This window comes from Sardina pilchardus, chromosome 1 (assembly GCF_963854185.1).
Source record: "Sardina pilchardus chromosome 1, fSarPil1.1, whole genome shotgun sequence".
Classification (NCBI taxonomy): Eukaryota; Metazoa; Chordata; class Actinopteri; order Clupeiformes; family Clupeidae; genus Sardina; species Sardina pilchardus.
Window position 1 is genome coordinate 11,565,892 of NC_084994.1, and position 20,066 is coordinate 11,585,957.

Sequence of the window (20,066 nt, forward strand, 5' to 3'; positions counted from 1 at the left end):
GTTGGCTAAAGGCAACATGCTTTTATAGTGAACCTAATTAGGCTTAACAGCTCTGCCAGATGCTCCAAGTCACAATCTGCCGAAGACCTAATTAGCCTACCAATGATGATCACCGTCTGGGTCTAGGGTGTAGTGACGTCAGCAGTTTTGCAGCAACCACCAGATGACTGTAAAGTGCATTTTGGGACATGTAGGCCTTAACGATGTGTCTGATTCAGGTCTGATTAGGCTACACAAACGTAAATGTAATTTGCAAAGCATATCACAGGGGAAAAGTAGGCGATTGTTCCTGGCTACTTTAAATTGAGCAGATATTTTTGAAAGCGTGCTACTTGTCAACCCTAGGGGGCAGCCGTGGCCTACGGCTAGGGCTTCGAGCTTCTAATCAGAGGGTTGCCAGTTCGATCCCCGACCAGTCCATGGCTGAAGTGGCCCTGAGCAAGGCACCTTACCCCTCACTCCTTTGGACTAGTGTGTGCTTCACCCACTGTGTATTCCTGCATGTGTGTGTTCACTAATTCACAAATTGGGATGAATGCAGAAACTGAATTTCCCTCACGGGAATGAAAAAGTATACTTATACTGTAGGCTTAAATGTATACCACTTATCAAACACTGGAAAAGTGCATGCTATAGACCTCTGAAGTTCGCCTACAAATAGGATCCAAAGGTACTGCGGAGCCTAGACCGGCCTAGACCCTGCCTTCATGACGTCAGGACTTTGCCCTAATTGGCTTTTACATCCCTGACGTATGTTCTGGTGTTTAGATGCCTCTTCGGTCACGTCTAGACTACGGGAAGTAGAGAGTGTCCAACTTCATAGCAGCGTTTGTATCCCCGCCCCTGCTGTCACCGACAGATCTCGCTGCAAGAGGTCAGTTGGGGTTGAACTTGAACATGCCTATTGACTTCTGAAGTTCGCCTACAAAAAAGCCACAATCTTTGCCCATCTAAGGAGATCTGGTTCTGACAGTTCTTTTGATGAGATGAAGGTGGCCACCACCCTAGCCTGGCACGCCCTCCCAGTGACGCAACGCCGTCAGGCTTTTGCTGCTGGTCTGGTCAACTGCTCATTGAGAAGGATTTCTGAGTTCCCGAAATCTGCGGAACTGCCCCCTTTGGTCGAGAACCAATCAACTTTGAGCAGCTCCAACGGCTCTGGGTAGAGGCGTGTTCAAGGCAGCGGAAAGTGTGTTGTTATTGGTTTAAACTCGGCAATCCGCTTTCTGACATCTACCAGTAGCGAACCGAGGCACTTAAAGGAGGCGGGTCAACCAGCGCTGGCAAGAAACCGTGATAGCACAGGCTGTTGGTCAGACTAAAGTCTCGCAGAGCCTTTGAAAGTCGATGGTAATCAGGCTACCACCACCCTACATATAGGCCTAACACACACACAGCCTTCACAATGTTAAGAGTAAGCCATAAACATCTAGCAAATCAGTATATAAATGGCAGCTTATACATTAAAAGTAAGTTAGATCAATGCATTCAATCTGTTGATTAGTTTATTTTGAAGAAATAGCCTAAATATGGCCACATGTACATCTAATATACATCTAATATAATATCCATCTAATATACAGTAGGGAGCACATGTATTTGATACCATGCTAAAGTTGCCTAAAAAGAGGAATATAAAATAATCATTTGACAATTGATCTTAACGCCTTAATTTAAAAAAAAAAAAAAAAAAGATTAAAAATGAAACCGCTAAGTACACCAATTTTCTTTGTGACTAAAGAATGTATTGTAATGAAATAAATGTTCTTCCTTGAATACAGGGGTCATAAGTATTTGACCCCTATGTTAAATTCCCATAGGAGCAGGACTTTGCATGTTTTTGTTTTTAAAGGCCAGCTATTTCATGGATCCAGGATATTATGCATCCTGATAAAGTTCCTTTGGCCTTTGGAATGAAAATAGCCCCACATCATCACATACCCTTCGCCATAGCTAGAGATTGTCATGGTGGTTTTTCCAGTTTGCCTATTAGCCTGCTCTGTTCCTCTGTTCCTGTTTGATGCTCAATGAGCTCAATGCAAATGCAAGGGTATGTGATGATGTGGGGCTATTTTCATTCCAAAGGCTGTATCATCGTCTGGATTCAGGAGGTGGTTATGTTTTTTTTGCGTGGCGATGTAATGGCATTGTATGGCCATGTGTTGGCGATCTGAACAGTTTAGGTTCAAATGTATGACAACCAGAAGAACAATGCAGGCGGAGGTCTGCACTCTCTGAGTGCTTTTCTAGTTAGGTCCATGTGGACAGTTACCATGGTCTCTTGAACTGGCCTCCATCACCAGAATATTTGGAGTACGTGTACCTATCTGGCAGTAGTGGTACTACCGCTGCCTTCGTGGATGAACACCTAAAAGAGTATAGGGGACTACGCCACCCCCCATCTATTATAAATCTCTGGTCACTATCATCAAAGTACACAGTATAGGTTCAGACACATTTGACTCAAATGACCACATAGGCACTGTGTTTTTTCTTTTTTTTCCAAGACAATTTATTTATTTCACACATATGGATGGAAACTAATTTAAATTACCGCCACCTGAAAATAGAATATTCTTCATTCCAGCGGGACTCCACGAGTCCATGGTGCAGTGTCAGGTGTTTCACAGTGTGTTGTTCCATTGAGATATGATGAAGAGGAGTGTGTGGTCAGTACTGACTAACACAGGCCCTGATGTGGCCCTTATCTGACCATGATGTGGCCCTGATCTGACCATGATGTGGCTCTAATCTGGCCCTGATGTGGCCCTGATCTGACCATGATGTGGCCCTGATCTTCTGATGTGGCTCTGATCTAGATCTGATGTGGCTCTAATCTGGCCCTGATGTGGCTCTAATCTGGCCCTGATGTGGCTCTGATCTGGCCCTGATGTGGCTCTAATCTGGCCCTGATGTGGCTCTGTCTAGCTCTAATCTAGATCTGATGTGGTCAGGTTTACCTCTAATCTGGTGATGTGGGTCTGTTCTGGCTCTGTCTGATGTGGCTCTAATATGGCTCTGAAGTGGGTCAGGTTTGGCTCTGTTCTGATCTCTGGCCCTTATGTGGGATGGCGTGGGCTATAATATCAGATTATCAGGGTATACCAGTTATGTCATCTGTTTGGTTGTTGTGATAAATTTGGTCAAGTTACCTCAGAGTAAGTGCTAAGCCTCCAAATAAGATACCTATGACTTTAATTGGCTGTATTGGAGAGTGAAGCCATACAGTGATGCAGGTCCAAACATCATACAGCTCTGTGCTGTGACAAGCAGAGCGTTCCATTTGAACCTGTTACCCATATCCAGTATGGCAGGATCTCTTTGGACAAGACTACAGAGACCATTATTGCTAAATCGATCTGATTTACAAACATACAAAATGCGTTAACAAAGATAAAATAATGTACCACAAGATCAAGTGTTGAAATGAGGTTGTGTGCTTTTGCCATTAGGGCTGAGGAGACATGCAGGTGGCTCATTGTCAAGTCAAGGGAGGCCTACAGACTACGGACATGGTGACTTGGTGATCGGGAGTTCCTATGTGGCTTAGTGACAGACCTGGTTAAATTAAGCCATAGTAGGTGGTAAACCTCCTAATAGAAGAATTTGTTTTTGCTAAGACAATGAAGGCGCATTGATCTTTTATTGGGAGGATTACCGCTAATGGCCTGGTCAGGACCTGGACCGATGCTTTCGGTGTATGTGGCCACTCTACCGACCAAGACGCGGAGAGGTTTTCATGGTTCTAAAATCGTATAGTGTGACATGGTAGATCGTAAACGACAATCGTCAGCGACAAAAAAATCGTATAGTCTGACCCTGCCACTGAGTTTAATTCAGCCGGAATGTTGGAAAATATACGTTCTAAAGAATGTCTGGGTTCATTGAATTCAACATGGAATTTTAGAACCGTACAGAGAGGATTAAAGCGGAACGAGAGGCACAAACGTTCGACCATTTCCGCATGCTGTTTTCGCAAAGGGGAGGGGGGCGAAATCCCCTTTAAGCAGACCTAGAAAGTGACGTTAAATTTTAACTGAACTGCTTGTCAATCTGACAGAGATCGAAATCCCACTATGATGTCTTTTGCGACACGCCTCTTTAAGCAGACAGGAACTGTTCGAATTTTGCTTCCATAGAGATGCATTATGTTGCTCTATCTTGTCAGTAATGAAGGATCTTTGGTACATTGTTGCAGACCAGAAGTTTTTCTTAGAATGTTCAAAACTCCCCTGTTGAAGGGTTTACATCCCCATGACCCAGGCGTTCTATTGTTAGCCATTCTCTGTGGTGACAGACAGTGTGCGTAAAATGCGATTGGGTGTCTCCTGTGTGCTCAGGGTGCACTGAGTGTCTCCTGTGTGCACAGAGAGCAAAACAAACAAACAAACAAACAAAAAAAATATTGGCTGTCAAGCCAAACACAGATGATTCCGATTGGCTGATGCTGGCGGGTCTCGACTTGGCCGACGATGCTATTTGCCTGCTTTCTTGAACAAAGCCATGGCAACACTCATGGCACAGACCTGTGTAGGAAAACAGTGGATGAGAATTAAACACAAGCATTAGTCTACCGCTGCTAGCCTACTGCTACTACTACTACTACCATAATAAGAAGAATGATAATGATAATAGGGCTTGGGATCATGACATGAAAACTTTGCAGGCACAGCCATATTGGCAGCCTCACTCCTTAGTTTACTATGGATTACTATGGATTTACTCCCGCCTATTAGTTTGTTCCTGTTACTTAGTTTTTGCCTTCTTGGTCGTATGTTGCTGTGTAGTGGGGTGTAATAGCGCAACCCATGATAGCAAGAGGAAAAGAATCGCTAATACTATATTTCAGCTTCTTGTCTTCTGCATGTGAATGAATGGATATTACATTCGGTGCGCTACCAACATGGCGGCAATATTCCTAGAATGCAAGGCGTGTGCCCGAGCTCTATAATAATAATAATAATAATAATAAGAGCAGGATAATGTCACTGCTGTTATTATTGGTATTATTATTATTAGTAGTAGTAGTAGTAGGATGACAGTAGTATAAAACAAAGATGGCTATCAGTGGTAGTAGTATTGACAAATGGTTCGCAGTGGTAATTCCTATAGTCTCCACTGCACTTCCTTAAATGACAATGCTGAAATGTTAAAGTGCTAAAATATTATTCTAATTCTGCAACTGTAGCTCTGCAGTTTAAATGTTAAAATGTGTACATAGCTGATTATCTTGCTATAAATTGCTTTGGATTAATGTGTCTACCAAATTAATAAATGCAAAATATAAATGTAGTAGTAATGGCAGTAGCATTAGTATTAATTAGGTTAAATGCAAAATTCCATGACTTTTACTGTACCGCACAAACAAAACTGAATATCCATGATCTACTAGAATGAAGGACACAATGATTTCAGAGTGGCTGTGTACCATTCAATAATCTTTTACTTTTTTAGAGAAGGAGGTGAATAAATGGGGTTTAAATAAACCACTCAAGCAACCAGTAAAGTTAATATATACAGTATGTTAATACAATCATTGTATTGATCGTTTAAAGGTAGGGTATATGGAATTAGCTTTTTTGGCCATTTTTGGAAAATCACTTGAAATCCTATTCCTAAACCACTTACAGCCACTGAGTTTGAAGCACTGAAATGGAAATTCAACTCGTCAATCATCTGCGGAATGGGCAGGGCTCGAAAAACTCCAGCCAATAGTATTCTTTACCCTATACCATCATTTCACAGCTCGTTCGTCAATCTAACGGTCTTACTCCTCTTCCTCCTCCCCCCCCCCCCCCGCTTTCTATACAAACTAAGGCAGCGGATACCTACGGAGACTCAATCACCCATGCAATAAATAAGCTACATGTATGTAGCAAAAATTACATTTCACCGTGACTCGAAGAGTGTTGTAAACATGAAACCGAAACTTAACCGCTTGGAGCTACAGTGGAATAGGCGAACCAACGGGCCAGCACTAAACTCGGATATTTCAGGAGATTAACGCCCTGGTAAGAACCAAACCAGATTCTGTTCAAATATACACAACTATGCCTACGGAAAATGTAGGGTATATCAAATGTTATTTTGGTGTATTAAATGCATCGTTGTTTTAGAATTTCCGAACGAAAGGGCTAGTAGCCTAATTGGTGCTTTTACCATAATGTAGTCTAGGCTATAAAATCATCTACCTTGTCTGATTTGTGGAACTATTACCTACAACCCTTTGGAGGTAAATAAAGAATTGGGGAAGTTGATGTGAGCGATTGATTGTATGGAAACTAGCTCATAGGGCTGTAGACACCAGGCTGGCATTTCATTTAGCCTGCGCGCTCTCGCGCATCTGAATTCTCGCTCGTGCATGAATGTGCGTCCATGGAGGGAGGGACTTCAGCTGTATATGTTCAAAATCTGCCGGCCGTTTCGCGAATTCCTTACCCAACCTTTAAACAGCAAAAACAAAATTCCCTGAATTCCATTCCATGACCCAAAAATTATACAATTCCGTGACTTTGCATATCTGGAATAGACTCAATATTTCATGATAGAAATTCCATGACCCGTGGGAGTCCTGGTATTAGCAATTATTATAAAACAAAGAAGAGGAAGAACATGAAACGGAAAACAATCTGACCTCCACTGTACAGATCCCCAGAGTCACAAATCCCATGACTATCATGTTATTCGCGATGTGGGTCACAAGTACGTCAAAGCAGCCCGTCGCGTTCTGTAAGGAATACCAGGAGAGGGGAAGGCCATTTTTATACTGTATAACACTGACTAACAATAGGCTATTGTTATTTATGAATCTCCCTATATTAATTTTCTGTATGCTTTGCCAGCCCAGGTTATGGCAATAAACATGCCTGTAAGAAATTGAGAGAGAGGGAGAGAGAGAGAGAGGGGGGGGGGGATATGGAGATATGGAGAGATAGAGATAGATAGATAGAGTGAGAGAAAGAGGCAGGGCCTTTGTTGGAGCATGGCGATGCCTGAAGACTTACGGTTGATTGGGTCACATTAAATGTACACTGTATGCCCGGCTTACAGCACTCCGGTGGATAGAGACCGGAAGTCTTGACGAATGGAGACCCTGTGAAGTCTGTGTAGTTGCTGTACCCACAGCACTTCAACTGACGAGAGAGAGAGACAGAGAGAGAGAGAGAGAGAGAGAGAGAGAGAGAACTATTTACAAAGCATTACAGTTATTACTACAGCTATAGCCTAGAAATAGGGTAGTCTAGCAACTCTCCGTTAACTTGGGGGCTGAAAATTTGTCGGGCCAATCACATCGTGTATAGAGTCGATGGGCGGGCTTAACATATGACTGACCTGTGACCATAAGTTGCGACCCCTAAGCATGATTTCTCCATCTTGCTACTGCTGCTACTTGAAAACAAGAAGATGATTGGTTGTAGCGCTATCCTATTGTGTGGAGAGGGAGTTTGAAAAACAACCCTCCGATTGAGCCCTGCCTATGGTGAGTTCCCAGACCCTACATCTTGATGTAGGTCTGGCTCGTCAGGCTAACACAGCTACAGAAAGAGGAAAACACTACGAGAGAGTGCTTGTCCTTAATTACTAAACCAATGTTATTACAATGAACTAACATATTTTGCCATCAATTCATTTCTACAAAATAATCATGTAGGCAAAGCATCTAAGGAACTAGGCAAAATATCATGTGGGGTCCCTGGGAACTAGTCACTGCTCTCATTGGTCGGGTGGGATGCTCCAATGTTCCTCCATGTTACTTTAATTTACTACAATGAATGCTCCTGAATACTGTGGCACAACGTAATCAGAATTTGTTATTGCAAGAAGCAGCGACATTGCATTAAATCTTTCAGTAGCAGTAACACTGACATCCATTACAAATTCTAGATGCAAACTCCCACATGCCTTATTACACGGCTTATTATATGGCTCTTTACAATGCAAGTAGAATGCTACATTGACGAATGGGATGTCCCAAATTTCTACCAGTCAATATTTTTTCACTAGAGTACCTCTGAAAAAATAATGACCGCTGTCAATGGCAACGGAATTTGTGCTTCTAATTCAAGTCTTTCATATCACTCCGCAACAAGTCAGTTCGCTTATTGGAATGGAATTTCATTGAAAGTCAGCTAGTAAGACGTTGCCATGCAACACCTGAAACTGTAAAGTTCTATCTGTGTGGCAAACTATTTGTTTTGTTAGTGGAAGCCACGAAACAGTAGCCAATTAATTGTCTTAAGTTTCTTTTCTTGTTTTGGCAAATAGACGTATAATAAGCGGGATAATGTATAGAACGCTGGTCATTATCGGGAAAATAAGTACCTTCAGGGTGAAACAAGACCCCTCCACTTCACGTCGGGGTACGGTTCGCCCTGTCAGTAGGGCCTACTTATTTTCCCAATAATGACCAGCGTTCTACATTATCCCTTACATAATGTTTCAATTGCTGCGTTTACATGAGAGCTTTAATTCCGAATAAAACCAAGTTAAATCAGAATAAAAGTTAATTCCGCTTTGAAAGAGACCATGTAAACGCTTATTCAGCTTGAAAATGATTATTCTGAATTAAACTTAATTCCGATTGAAGTGGTTGGTTTATTCCGATGTTAAAGCGGAATTAACGCACTCCTTGATCATGTAAACCTTTATTCCGATTCAAAGTTTATTCCGTTTGTTTGACGCATGCTCATACAATGAGGAAAAAGCAGCGCATGCTCGTTTCATTGCTAATTCGGCTCCGTCTTCTTCCCCCCTTCTCCGGCACTCTTCTCCTCCTCAGCTAGCAAACGTGAAGCTTGACAATATTCTCGAGCTGCTGGTTAAATAGTAGCCTAGGCCTATTATCATAATTACTGCGAAACCCGTTTTCATTATGTTATTGCCTATGCTATAACGTTAACCCGAGATGACAAAAAAGCCGCTAGCCAGCTAAAGTTTGTTTTCTTCCGGTAGACCAATTAGGCTGCGTTCATGCACCGCCTGTCCAATCGGAACCCTTCCCGACCCCCAGACGTTCAGCGGAATACAATAAAGCGGAATTAACCTATGCTCCATGTAAACGCCAATTCGGAATTATTATTTCCATGTAAACTCGAAGGAGAATATTTTAATTCCGATTTATTTAATTCTGAATAAACTAATTCGGAATGAAAAACATCATGTAAACGTGGCAAATGTTCAATTAAGTTTAAACTATTTCAACTATTAGTTGCTGAATATGAGCTTTCAAGGTATAAATCAAAATAAACCGAAAGAGAAATATTTACATTTATTAATTTCGCAGACGCTTTCATCCAAAGCACCTTACAGAATGAGGAATGCCAATGAAGCTACAGCGTAGAACAGAGTTCTTAAAGACGGCAGGTAGCTAAGTGCAGTTGGCCCACCTTGTCCATGGTGGTGTTCCAGAGGGTTGTGAGGGCTTCGTCCGCCCCGTAGGTCTTCTCAACGCTGGCAGCTACCTTCACTTCAATATCTTGAAGATGGTTTTCCACCTGCAGCAACAATGAAGGACAGTCGTTAAAGTGGTTGGTGGCAGTTTACTGTGTTTAGCCTACTACATTTAAGTCAACTGAACAAAATTAACGTATCTGTAAGGCCCCGGGCAACACCAGGTCGTCAACTGAGGCTCTCCGTTTGTGGAGCGTAAAATCAGTTTTAGAAGCCTTGTGTAATTTTTCTGAACCTACCTTCGGCTATCACGCCTGGTGTAGCCAAACAGAACGCGAGCAAAACACTTCAGTGCTGTGGTCAGTGTAGCCTCCCTATAATTCTAATTCTGACTCAAACTGTATTTGTAACATCATGGCGATGTGTTGAGGTGTCAAGGTGCTTGGATAGGCTACTGTTACAGTAAATACCAACAAACTCGGACAAACCTGTTTGTGTTTGTGTTTATTTGGTTAGAGTTGACCGAGTTTGACTGTTCTATCTATAATCGTTTTTTCTCTGGGCAGTGTGGAGCGAGTTTGAAGTATGTGTTGAAAATAACACAATTTATGCTGTTTTAAAACACGTCTCTAATTCAGATAGTAACAACATAGTTTGTGTGTTGTTTCTAACCAATTCGTTTTAAGAGTGCCTGGCTGGAAGTAGGCTAGATGTGGATGCTGTCCAGGGGTGCGTTTCCCAAAACCATAGTTGTCAATTAGATATCGCATTGCAACCAACAAAGTTGTTAACTTAGGTAGTTAACTTAGTTAGCAACTATGGTTTTGTGAAATGTACCCCTGACTGTGCGCTATGACTGAAGAGGCTGATTGTACCATCGGCTTGAACATGATGAGCACCACAGCTACGGCCACTTCAACGATGAAGATGATGAGGACAATGATGAAGAACTAGAGAGCGAGAGAGGCAGAGAGTGATGAGCAGAGTTAATTAATGTGGATTAAAGAGATGAAATTATTCAAGGCAAAAAAAAAAGAGGATGTGACATCTCTGGATTACAATTTACGGTTTCCTGTGGAGAAAAGTGTGTTGGAACCTGCCGCTATTCTGAATAACGTGCTGATTCACAACACGTGATTTAGGTGCAACACTTAACTGGGTCCGTGTACAGACTGCAGACGAATCTGATTCAAACCTGATTTCTTCTCATATCTCATATATATTTTTAGGGCTGACTGTCCACACTGCTTTTAGCGAGTGTCCAAATTGAATATGGCTCTGTTCAGACTGGCCCACATTATTAACCGATCTGGGGTGCGTTTCTAGAAGAGTTAGCAACGGCGTTGTTAAACCACCGTGGTGCGACGCAACTTGCGATCAAACAACGACAGTGTTACACCTGTTTCCAGAAAGCATCGTAAATTGTGTCGCAATTCGCTACCTCCGGTGTTCGAACACCGTTGTTCCAACAACGTTGTTGAGGACGCAACGGCACATTTCATTGGTGGAAAAAGTGTCAACGTATAATACCCCACCCACTACAAATTCTCTGTCACTGGATGCCTATCACTTGTCTTTTATAGATCCTCCTTTCCTTCCTTGATCCTCGTCCTCACTGAATGATGGGGCGGCAACAATGGGATAGAGGACCGAGGATCGAGGAGGGATGTTGAGAGGCACCCTCTATGTGTCAACGTGTCTAATTTAAACCCAAAGTGATTCATGCTGGCATTATCATTGCTATCAGGAAAAAACGTAAACCTATGCAAGCACATAGCTGCTTAAGCTGTCCAATAGGCTAATAGGTAAATGTACTTATTTGTGTGAAATATCTAAAAAATATATGTACAAAATATATATGGCCTAGACTAATTACAAATTATCACAATACTAAATCAGTGTCTGGTGGTTCAGCTGCATGTCAGTACATTGCGCGCACGGCCCAAGTTCGCATCTTACCTCTCCATGTCACTTTTGAGTAAGAGCAGGCATACCACACACAACAATAGGTTAGACCCTAAATATATTTAATTGCTTTACATCGAGTGGCCAGGAACACGACATCAGTTTAATAGTTCCACGACATTACATATTAGGGTTATTTCCACGTTTCACTAGTCAGAAACAAAAGCATGTGTGATGCATACGGGAAAAGAACTTACGATGTTGTGATGATAAGCCACCTGCCTTAACCACTTTACTAATGAACGGTGTGCTTGACCCGAGGGTTTGTAAATATGATAACAGTAGCCTACCAAAACGCCAACCAACACGCAAACGAACGCAAGGTAACACAAGTAGCAAGAATGAGCCCAACGGTATTTTAATTTATATTAGCCTACAGCATAGCGCAATCATTGAGTCACGAGAAAAACAACAACTTAGTGATTTTTGGTTGGGCGCTTGTGAATTTTGGTTAGGCGCTCCTGACACTGACGACATCACCAAACGGAACTCCCAAGGTAGGCCTACGCCAGAGGTGCGACTGCCCAAGGGCAGTCGTTCAAACGACCAAACTTTGCATCCTTGTTTGCGATTGAGAGTTTGAACTACGTTTCTAGAAACACCAAATCTAAGAACGACGGAGCGAACTCCCAAGGTTGCGACGCAAGTTAGCATACGACGCTTTCTAGAAACGCACCCCAGACAGGTTGCTGTAGCAATGAGAACAAACATTCCATCTGGAATAAATACTAATTGCTGATTTGATGTGTTTAAACATAGAGTTATCTTGCTAACAGACAGACAGACAAACAAACAGACAGACAGACAGACGCCGGGCGGTCCCCGATGAAAACATACCTCCTTGGTGGAGGTAAATTAATGTGCTACAATGCGGGCCTGTTAACTGTATGACAACAGTGGTTTATCATATCAATTTATTTTGTCAGTCATAATGCTCGTTTTAATGAGTAAGAATGAAAGTTATACTGTATTTAATGCACACAAAATTCTGCGAGATCTCCCACGATGTCTCACACGATTCACATCAGTCAGATTGCAGCAGGACTGTCTGGGACCAGCTGTGTCTGACTTTCGCTCCTCCCGGTAAGACTCTCAAGCTCACGTTGATGTATGAAGCCAGTCTGAGTCTGCCGCATCCGATCTGAAACGAGCCTATTGCAACTAGTTGAACCCCGCTGACCCCCCACAGAGAGAAAGAGGGAGGTCAGCCAAAGGTCAGAGGTCACTCACGGTGAGCAGCATCCAGCGCTTCTCCATAATAACGCCGCAGCACCCCAGGAAGCCGATGAGTGCAAGGACGGTTCCGAGGCCGATGAGCAGGTACCCCACGTTGGCCAGCTGCTTCAGCTCCGCCGGCGCGTCCTCGATGTGGTCCAGGAACTTCAGGAAGCCCAGCATGGAGTCCAAGTCCAGCGTGACCCAGACGCCCACGCCCAGCAGGCCAGCACCCCCCAGCTGCAGAGAGGAAACAGATGGTCAATGTTGACCTTTGACCATGAGATTGCCCAGTAGGGGTGTGTTTACCAGTGGGTGCTTGAATGATAGGGTGACCGGGAAAATACAGAAAAACTACCCATGTCCCCGTTTTTATTTTAAGATATGCATGTGTTTCAATCAGATTGATAGTCAAACTGAAAAGGTCCTCGTTTTTTCCACGGTGTCCCCGGTTTAGGTCTCGGACATCTGGTCACCTTAGTGTACAGTATGAATGCCCCGCGCCGTTCTCCACTAACCCTACCGCAACTCAGACCGCAAAAAATAATTTTTGTTTAAGTATTATTATATTATTATTGAAGTAGTCTATACTCTTGATTAACTTAATCGTAACGTTATTGAGCGAAAACCGGTATCCAAGAGTAATATGCATTTAAAACAAACTAGGACTTTATATACAGCCTGCTTGCTCAGCAGTTGGGAAACCTGCATTTAGTGTACCTTTTTGTCCAGCTTCAGCATTCATCCAAAAATTAGGCTATATGACTCAACACTGAAAATAATTGAGGATTTTCCACTACAAATTTTGTTACAGCCGTTCCTCACATCAATGCCTATTTGAAGCTCTCCCAAACAGACGAAGTGACTGCAAAATAATAACTTAATTTAGCTTGACTTACCCCATGTTTTTTGTGTACTTTTGTGGCATAGTATGTTCATAATTCAACGCTATCGTGTTTCTATGGCACGGTCATAATCTGGTTTTGAGATCCTAGCAAGACTCATATTGCATCCAAATTTGCTTGACAAATTAACAATTCTTTTGCCTTTACTTTGTTCATTGCGATGAAGTAAAAAGTTGTTGTAGATTTAACCTGCGTTGTGTGGAACCACTGCGGTCCAGCCCTGCACAGGCCTGGGCTCGCACCTGCGAAACAGCAGCACCTCAGATCAGGAGTTGAGCGCGCACACAATCCAGCTAAAAGCCCAGGCTACTAGCTTTCATGCAAGCAGCACTCTTGAGGCGTTGGGGAGTGAGGTTTACTAACGTTCGACAAGCACAGCGAACTAGCTGCCATCCGCAACATTCGAAGTCACTAAACATTGGTGGCAGTGTTATCCAATTGTGTGCATTGAGATTTTCAAATGTATGCTTGGTGCCGCCCCTCGAGTTGGGCCATTACATTATTCTATACGCAAGAGTCCAATCAGAATTTGGGATTCACCTCGTCAGCAGATGACAGACATCTTGGCAAACCAATCAAGGATGTGACATCAGACGTCCTACACATGTTCATGGAGTTTGTAATGGAAAATATCTTATCCTGATAACCTAATGTCCTCTTGTTTTGCTTAATGTTCTTGTCTACCTGTGAAGTTATGGGTCCAGTTACCGTTTGCACCTGGTATATTTTTCATAAGGACAACTGGTTATTAGCTCTCAGCGAAACAAACATGGAAACCTAAGTTATGGAAAATAAAGAGCTAACGGACAAACAAATGTTTATCTGACCACATTCCACAGATAATACAACTTTGACTCCACCCCCCCACCCACGTAACGTTACCCCTGTTTGAGCGAGAAAATAATTGGTTGATGGGGAAGAGCTGCAGTACTTACAAAGATGGCGCCATTCACAATGAACATGAGGATCTTCAGTAAACCCGAACAACACATCTTGGCTACTTTGGTCTACAAACTGGAGACAAAATAGCACAAGAGACAACATCAAAGACACAACTACTTAACACTTATATATAGTGTTATATCACACACACACACATTAAAAAGATTGGAATTACAGTACCGTAGAGTTTGATCGTGTCCGACTCCCTTAGTTTTGACAAGGACACAATAGTTGTACTCGAAATCACAGTCAGTCACTCAATTCATTCATTGTGTTTATCAGCATGCCTATAACTACGTTTTCTAATGAATCAAATGAAATGTTTGATAACATTGTGCATGTTCGGACAAGAGCCTGCGCTTATCTGCTCTTCTAATTGCAGTTTAGAAATTGTGCTTGAAATAAATGTGCCCTAGTTTCATGTATAAAGTTGACCATCCATTAAATTTCATGCTCAGAATGTTTTAACCCTTATGTTGTCCTTGGGGTCAATTTGACCCCAAGCAGTGTTTAACATCATAAAATATATGGTTCACTTTTTTTGTTTTGCTTCAAGTTTCATGACTTTTCCTCATTTGAAGGGTACAACAGAGTAAACATGAAATTTGCACAAAAATATGTTTCCAATGTCCTGTAAAAAAAATAGTTACGTTGGTGGTATTGGGGTCAATTTGACCCCATTTTTATGAAACATGATGAAAATGAATATTTGACAAATTATGGATATTATTATTGTAATAGTATGAGAACATGTAGCTATTATCATTATTTCATATACAAGTACATATTACATATAAGTTATTTTGGCAGGTCTGAAAAAGTCCAAAAAGTCAGCCTTTGGGCTGTTGACACTGGATTGGCCATATTGCCAGTCAGGGTTCCAGGGTTCATAAAGGGGTGTGGGGGGGTGGGATTGTTTTGTAGGGCTTTTGATAGTGGTTATTACACTCTTGTTAAGTACCTACCACAAAAAAAATTGGGTAAAAAAAATAATTTTAATCATTTTTGAGAGTTTTTTGTAGCTGGGGTCAAATTGACCCCAAGGACAACGAACGTCGTAAGATTTTAGGACAACATGAGGGTTAAGGCAAATTCTTAATGAGGAGGCACGCACATCCAAAACCTGGCAGGTGCCGGATTGCAAAAGTTTAGAGCATAAAGTAGGGTTCAGACCAAAGCGTCCCGACGAGACGAGCCGCGACGTTCTAAAGCCTTGCGACTGCGACTCAACGTGTTTAATGCTCTGCGACGGCTTGCGACTGCTTGCAACTACGTGCAACTTCTAATTCACACCGCTGCAACTCAGTCGTCACGTCGGGAATCTTTGGTGTGAATTGGCCTTAAGAAAACAAAGCTGAATCCGCACACTGAGCTCCATGTTAACTGTTTTTATTCCCTCCCACGTCTGTCAACTTTCGGTTTCAAACAAGTTCGTATGGATTTATTTGCGTCAATAAACTAGATGGACCAAAAAAGAACCTTTATGGACCCTATATGCTGGAATTATCCTGAACTACCATGGAGACACATAAAACACAAGCAGACACACACACACACATACAGTAACAGTACACACACACACCATTATCCCCAACTCACAGTGAAAACTCACAGACAGAGAAACACTCATACACAAAAGCAAGCGCACAGCAGCTTTTCCGGTCGTCCCTTTACTCCCTGAATTCGCTGTTACTTGTGACTGATTTGGATATGTCTGGACGCGTGCTGATGTAGAGATGAATAGTGAAGTTTGATCCAGTTGGTCCAATGACCATTTATTGTTGATGTTGATGTTACAAAACTTGAGTAAAAATAAAGAAAAACAATTAAACTAAAGCAGTCTTTCCGATCAAATGGCTTGGCTTGTCACAGCACACGGTCACGGTCCTTCACGTAGCACGCAGCACGGTCAAAAGACTGTTTGCCCTCTCAGCCACGCCCAGATGCTGTGGCTTCCTGCTCTTGAGGCTTTTCCCCTTGGGCTCCTCCTTCAGCCTCCACTGACCTTGACCTTCAAGTCCACTAGATGGGGGTAGACAGGCAACCTATGGCCATATACAATCACTCACTCATTCACACATACACTCACACACTACTATTCACAAGAAAGAAACATAAATCAACACAAAACATAATTTGGCTCCTACATACCGGCCCCTAATTGTGTTTGTAGAGGCAAAAACAATTACTTTTTTAAATAATAAAGGAGCCATATGTGGTTGTAACTTAACTTTTCCAAAATGATTTACATCCTATAGTAAATTCAAAATGAAACTCAATTGAATTAGTCAACTTATCTTCAATGTTCTTGAATGCTCAGGACTTCTTTACAGAATCTTCTTCACCCTCTAACAGCAAGCAGATTTTGGACACTGGCCTCTCCAGTACACTTGTCTTTGTTTTCAGTTTTACAATGCGGACATGACCTCTGGCATCAGGTTTGGCCTCAACAATCCTTCCCAGTAGCCACGAACTGCGAGGAGCGGTGTTGTCTGCAAGCAAGACGATGTCCCCTGGGATGAAGTTCCTTCTTGTTCTTGACCATCTTTGTCGTTCTTGTAGAAGAGGGAGGTATTCCAGAAGCCACCTCTTCCAGAACAGCTCTGCTATATACTGGACCTGTCTCCAGCGTCTTCTGTGGTACAGGTCCGACCTTGAAAAGACTCCAGGGGGCAGAAGTGGGTTAGTTCTGAGCAACAGAATATGATTCGGTGTTAGGGCCTCTAGATCTTGTGGGTCACCAGATACCTTGGTAATGGGACGACTGTTAAGAATTGCCTCTACTTCACAAAAGACAGTGTTTAGCCCTTCATCGTCTAAGGTTTGTTGGTTTAAGACTGAGCATAAGACATGCCTTACCATTCTTATGAGGCGTTCCCACAACCCACCATGATGAGATGCTGTAGGGGGGTTAAAGCTCCACTGAACTCCTTCCTTCATAAGAGTCTGGTGGATCTTCCTTTGATCTAAAGTTTTGAGTGCTTCTCTTAACTCTCTTTCTGAACCTACAAGGTTTGTGCCATTATCTGATCGTAGGTGTTGTGCCTGCCCTCTTCGACACAGAAACCTTCTAATGGCATTGATGCATGAGTCTGTACTTAAAGAACATGCTACCTCTAGATGTACTGCTCTGCTGGTCATGCAGGTAAAGATGACACCGTATCTCTTCACTGCGCTCCTTCCCCTTCTTACTTCAAAAGGACCGAAGTAGTCAAGACCAACGTTGAAGAATGGTGGCAAGTCTGGGACCAGTCTTTCACTTGGCAGGTCAGCCATCTTTTGTTCACCGGCTTTACCTCTGTGCTTTCTGCAAGTCACACAGTGAGAGAGAATCTTTCTTGCAGCAGAGTTAACATTTGTTATCCAGTATGTTTTTCGTACCTCAGATAGCATGTGGTTCCTTCCTCCGTGTCCAGTTTGAATATGGACGTGGCGCAGGATCAGAGTGGATACGTGGTGGTCTTTCGCCAAAATGGCAGGGTGTTTTCTTTCCTCAGGCATTGCTGTTCTTCTGAGGCGACCACCCACTCTGAGGATTCCATTGTCCAGCACTGGATCCAGTCTATATATCCTACTGGCCTTTTTGACGTTGGACGCACCCTCTTGCAACATGTTGATCTCCTGTGTGAAACTTTGCCTCTGTACATAAGAGAGAATAGCTTTTTCTGCCATAGTTAGATCATCAACTGTTATTGATTCTTTTATGTTGTCTGTGACACACCCTTTAGTCATTCTGGTTGTCATCTTACAAACTTTCTTTGTGTCATTTCTTTTCTGCACAAGGTGTTTAAATGATTCTTTAACTTTGAGAATCCATGCAACAGCTACCCTCAACTTCAGCCAGTCTGAAAAGTGATTGAGTAACCTGTCTGTGGGCCTTTCCTCACATGTCTGCATGATTGCATTCACTGTTGCAGATTTCCTTACCTCTGGATCATCTTCAGACAGTTCACCATTGTCCATAGATTCGCTCGGCCAGTCCTCTTCTGATGACCAAAGGAACTCTGGTCCAGAGATCCATTTTGGGTTCTTCATGAACCTCTCTGCGCTCACACCTCTAGAGCAGTCATCAGCAGGGTTTCTCTTGGTGTCAATATGTCTCCACTGAAACACTTGTGTAGCCTCCCTAATCCTAGATGTCCTATTTGCCACATAGGTATGAAAACGTGTGTGGTCATTTGAGATGTACTTTAAGACAGATGTGCTGTCAGTCCAAAACACTGACCTATCTGTAGGTGGCAGCAATTCTTCTTTTAACATCTTATCCATTTTAACTGATAAAGCTGCAGCTGCTAACTCCAGCCTTGGGATGGTCTGTCGCTTTAATGGAGCTACTCTTGACTTGCTCATCAAGAATGCTACATTGATCTTTCCTTCTGCATTTGTCATTCTGAGATAGCTGACTGTACCATAGCCTAGCTCGCTGGCATCAGAGAAGTGGTGGATTTGGTTATGCACCGACTCACCAAAACCATTTGGCTTGAAGCAGCGTGGAACTTCAAAGTCTGTGAGTTGTGAGAGACTCCCGATCCATTTGGTCCACTGGTCAGAAATTGTGTTGGGAATGGTCATGTCCCATCCAAGGTCCTGTCGGCACAATTCCTGCAACAACAGTTTAGCTGGCAAAGTAAGTGGAGACAGAAAGCCTAAAGGATCATATACAGAGCTTACCATCGATAGGATGCCCCTTCTGGTAAGTGCACGCTCACTTATGGTGATGTTGAACTTGAAAGAGTCACGTTGGACACACCATTGAAGTCCTAAGGCTCGTTCCATGGGCAGTTGATCTTTGGTCAAGTCCAAGTCCTTTATTTCCTTAGCTCTGTCTTCTTGTGGAACAGCACCAAGGACAGCTCTACTATTGCTTATCCACTTTGACAAATGGAAGCCTCCTCTATGACAGACTTCAGTGATGTTTGAAATTAGCTCCATTGCTTCTAGTTCAGTGGCTAGTGTTTTCAAACAATCATCTACATAAAAGTGTTCCATGATTGTGTTTATTACCTCAGGAGGAAAGTTGCCTGCATTGTCCTGTGCAGTCTTTCTGAGAGCAAAGTTGGCTATGCTTGGTGAAGAGACTGCACCAAACAAATGCACCGTCATGCGATAGTCCACTGGAGCATCATCCACCTTTCCTTGTGGCCACCATAAGAAGCGCAGAAAGTCTGTGTCACTTTCAGTCACCTTGACTTGGTGGAACATGGCCTGTATGTCCGCCATCAGTGCTACTGGTTGTTCTCGGAAACGTGTCAGTACTCCAATCAGTGTGTTCGTCAAGTTTGGGCCTTGGAGTAGTTCAGAGTTGAGGGATGTCCCTTGAAAGGTCGCACCACAATCAAACACTACTCTAATGGTCTTCTTTTTTGGGTGATATACCCCATGATGGGGGATATACCAAACTTTCCCATCAGAACGATTCAGTTGTGCAGAGGGAACCCTTTCAGCGTAGCCCTTGTGAATGACATCACTGAGGAACTCCGTATACTCCCTCTGATAGTTCGGATCCCTTTGGAACTTCCTTTTCAGGTTACACAGGCGCTGTTCTGCAACAACGCGGTTGTTGGGCATTGTGATGTTTTCTGCTTTGAAAGGTAAGTTAATACAGTAATGACCCTCTTTCATCTTTACAGATTCATTGACAATGTTCAA

General features: G+C 42.8%; 1 protein-coding gene across 1 annotated transcript; it reads right to left on the reverse strand.

The window, feature by feature from the left end:
* Positions 1–6,848: 6,848 nt before the first annotated feature.
* LOC134076392 (tetraspanin-1-like) lies at positions 6,849–14,467 on the reverse strand. Its single transcript, XM_062531428.1, has 6 exons — positions 14,411–14,467; positions 12,586–12,810; positions 10,266–10,340; positions 9,387–9,494; positions 7,005–7,133; positions 6,849–6,866 (listed from the first exon to the last, which is right to left on the reverse strand). The coding sequence occupies exons 1-6, from the start codon at positions 14,465–14,467 to the stop codon at positions 6,849–6,851; spliced, it is 612 nt and encodes a 203-aa protein (XP_062387412.1).
* Positions 14,468–20,066: the final 5,599 nt, after the last annotated feature.